This window comes from Tachypleus tridentatus, chromosome 6 (assembly GCF_004210375.1).
Source record: "Tachypleus tridentatus isolate NWPU-2018 chromosome 6, ASM421037v1, whole genome shotgun sequence".
NCBI lineage: Eukaryota > Metazoa > Arthropoda > Merostomata > Xiphosura > Limulidae > Tachypleus > Tachypleus tridentatus.
Genome location: NC_134830.1, coordinates 149508661 through 149512179, shown reverse-complemented (window position 1 = coordinate 149512179; position 3519 = coordinate 149508661). Strand labels below are relative to the sequence as shown.

Below are 3519 nucleotides of genomic sequence, written 5' to 3'. Positions count from 1 at the left end.
ACTAGCAACTTTGTTATAGAGGTTTTATACGTGATAGTGACCATAGTTAAACACTTAAATGAACAGATGTTCAAACAAGGTTTTGTCAGACAAATGTAATTTTAACTTGAAGGGGGGAACAATATCTTAAAGTGAAACTTTAATGACCGACAAGTATTCTCCACTTTGGTTTAGTATATGTCTCATATCGAGACTTTTAATTTTCAGGTAAAGACTGAAGATCAAATAATGTTTGCCGTAATAAGGTTAAAATTTCACTTAACTTCTGATGACCTTAGCCTCAAGTTTGGAATATCAACAAACTTAGCATGCAAAGATTGTTATTCTTGGGTTTAGTCTTGACTGAACCATTGAATTCACTTATAACTTAGCTTCCAAGAATCATAACAAGAAAGTGTTATCCCAAATCTTCCATGTAAAACCGTCACTGTACAACACTAATAATTAACTGTTTAGAAACATTTAATGAGAAACCAGTCAACCTCAGGAACAAGTGAGACCTAGAGAAACAATACGTCCCACAATACAGGTAAGTGTTTGTAACAACGTGGACAGATTATACTCGTTTCAAAATGATAATGGATGAAGTACAAGTGGTAATTTTACACTTGTACATTTTTTTTATGATAAAAAACTTTAAAGTAAAGAAAATGTAACCTGCTGGTAAGAAATTACTAAACTGTATGTGTTATCTCAAACTGATTAATACATATCTAATTAACGTGCTATGAAGATGAAACATTTCTATGGTTTGTGTTGTCACTTCGAAAATTTCGTTCGTACTTTCACCCAATAAATCACGACTCCTGGTGACAAAACCGTAAATGTTTCAGTCCATATAGCTTAAAACATTTAATTAATAGAAATCAATAAATAAATATTTCTAAAACACAAAATGTATTTTTGATGATTTTTTTGTCACGTGTCATTAAAATCATGTAGAAATCAAAGTAATAACATGACACATGTTATTCATTAAATCATGAAGTCTGCATGTTATCTCTATCTTAATTATAAATTGTATAAATATAAAATGCTGATAAACTTACCCACATTAATGTCAGACTCATGTTTTAGATATGTTTGTATTATCACTGTTTTGTCAAATTGTTTTTGATGATCTGAAGTTCGACACATTATAATAAAACAATCTTTATCACGTATACTTTAATTTATAACTTTTATTTTTCTCGTCAATTTTTAGTTACAATGGTGCATGGAAAGGATGTCAGTTAAAAATATAGACTTTAATTTTAAAACAAAAATTTTAAAGGTTTTTGTTTTGTTTTTAATTTCCGTGCTCAAGATTTTCCAGCTTCGACGAGAGATGTCGCTGTCGGCGCATCACCCCCAACTGCACCAGCAAAGGATGGACATCGATTACATCTGTTAGAATCTGCTGAACACGAATGCAGAGAAGGACAACATGTTTTGCCACTACAGCAACAGACGGCATTGCGATATGGGCAACAACCGAAACTGCCATTTGGACGCAAGCAACAAGTAAACCCGTCAGGGCAGAACCATCCATTTCCACAGTAAACAGCTACGGATAAAATAAATCGTTCATATTACATTATGTGTTAACAATAGAATGTTTATCACTGATCGTTTCGACTCTCCCAAGTAATATCATAATAACCTTTATTTTACTTCACACTATCAAGATACTAAGTTAAGAAAACATAACTTTTAGCTGTTGTTGTTATTAAACACATGACAGAGGTAGACAAATGGCTAGTCCTCTACCATGTGTTTCTACACCAGTGGACCAATACCAAGTATTTTAATTATTGTGTAAACAAGTGTTTTATATCTAAAATTAATAAGAAACCTAAGAAAGAGCACAACTTCTATAACCGTTTAACCCTCAATTTTAATATTATAAGATGTATAATAACATGTCTGTGATAAAGGTTTTTCAATTCAACTATTTTAAAAATAAATTGTAAACAGTATCAAAATATAACTTGGCGAATTATCTGAATTAATTATATATCATGTGCACGTCCATCTGCTAATGTATGTGACCTGTTTCTTATTTTACTTCTTGTTTCTCCGGACGATGGCGCTGTAGATGACAATAGAAACATGGAGAGACTGGTTCAACAAAGGTAACTGTTTATTTTATGAAAGTTTTACCGTGTTAAACAGTTTAGTAGATTTTAGTTTTATCGTGTTGTATAACTTACGTTCAGGTTGATATTTTAGTAGGAAGTCGTCCTTAGTTTGTTAAAACGTATTTCGTTCCACAGATTCCAACAATTCCTTTCCAGAGTCAGATCACGTGATTAAATACATAATAAAAACAAATCGATGTGTAATATCAAAATTCTTTGACAAACTTACCATAAGCGTCTCCCGCTAGGACGACAAGAGAGAACAGAACTAGGAATGCGGTCTTCATGTCTACAATATACGAATCACAAGACACTGAAGAGATTCAAAATAAATCAAAACAATTTATTAAAACAGGAACAAAACTTACAACGGAATTCCATAAAACAAACGAAGCATTTTGTTTTGAAAAATTACAAAGACGTAATTCTGCGTTGTTGTTAAACTGTGATATGTTACAAATATCACGAATGATAATTTTAACACGATAGAAAAGAGTATCTTACTTCACTTGTTATTCAGAGAAAAATGTTTTATTTTAAAGATGCTAAGAAAGTTATTACTTCTAAAGTTATAAAACAGATAATTCACACATAATGAACAACATAAAGATATCCTACCTTCCGATGATTTTCAGTTAACTTCACTTGCTAGTTTTGTTTATTGTTTCAGACAGTACTAGAAACAGCGAACAGTCCATATCTTTTATAGTAAAATGTTCACCAAAAATACGAAATGAGATTTGTCAGAAACTGTTTCACCATATCTAACTCCACCTTGATCTGAATATAAAAACTTGTATTATGGAACACTTTACTAGTTGTCTCGTAATATCCCGAAGCTTTCTTGGAAGGGTTTATTTTCCCATTGTTACTTGGTTCAATATTTTTATTTCAGTTACAGGTAAATATTCCTCATCATCATGACCAGTGACACGCTAAAAATCGGGTTTCCATACTTGCCCTTGGCAAAGCAGAGTTCAACCAATACACAGATCTGACCTTGACAACAAACTAACTAACCAAATAAGATACAAATTTGTTAAAAAGGAGCTCTTTGTCTCAATCAGAGTCGAAGTGTTACGTAAAAACAACTGTTTTCACCCAACCTTTAGACGTTGAAAACTAGACTAAAATAATTGTCTATTATAATATGTTTGTCGTGAGAGTTGTTCTTTTCATGAGACGACACTTTAAGTTACAAACAAACATACAAGATGAATAAGCCATTTATAATTATACGTTGATACTAAGTTTTATTACTTTTATGGTGACACAGCATTAAGCTTTAAGGCTCATAAAGCTAAAATGTAAGGTTAAAACCCTTCGGTGAATGCGCTGAACTACCATGTGACTTGTATTTACAAACGTTTATTAAATTTCGATAAAGTTTTTTTTAGGG

At 31.7% G+C, this 3519-nt stretch overlaps 1 protein-coding gene across 2 annotated transcripts; it reads right to left on the bottom strand.

Annotated features, from left to right (window-relative positions):
• Positions 1–1161: 1161 nt before the first annotated feature.
• Positions 1162–2878, bottom strand: LOC143254001 (granulin-2-like). 2 transcript variants are annotated; one of them, XM_076508699.1, is made up of 3 exons: positions 2739–2878; positions 2350–2409; positions 1162–1546 (listed from the first exon to the last, which is right to left on the bottom strand). In XM_076508699.1, exons 2-3 carry the CDS (start codon positions 2405–2407, stop codon positions 1302–1304), a joined length of 303 nt encoding a protein of 100 aa, XP_076364814.1. In that variant the 5' UTR covers positions 2408–2409; positions 2739–2878; the 3' UTR covers positions 1162–1301. The 2 variants fall into 2 exon arrangements, with proteins under 2 accessions (XP_076364814.1, XP_076364815.1); XM_076508700.1 differs by having other exon boundaries at positions 2350–2433; positions 2739–2866.
• Positions 2879–3519: the final 641 nt, after the last annotated feature.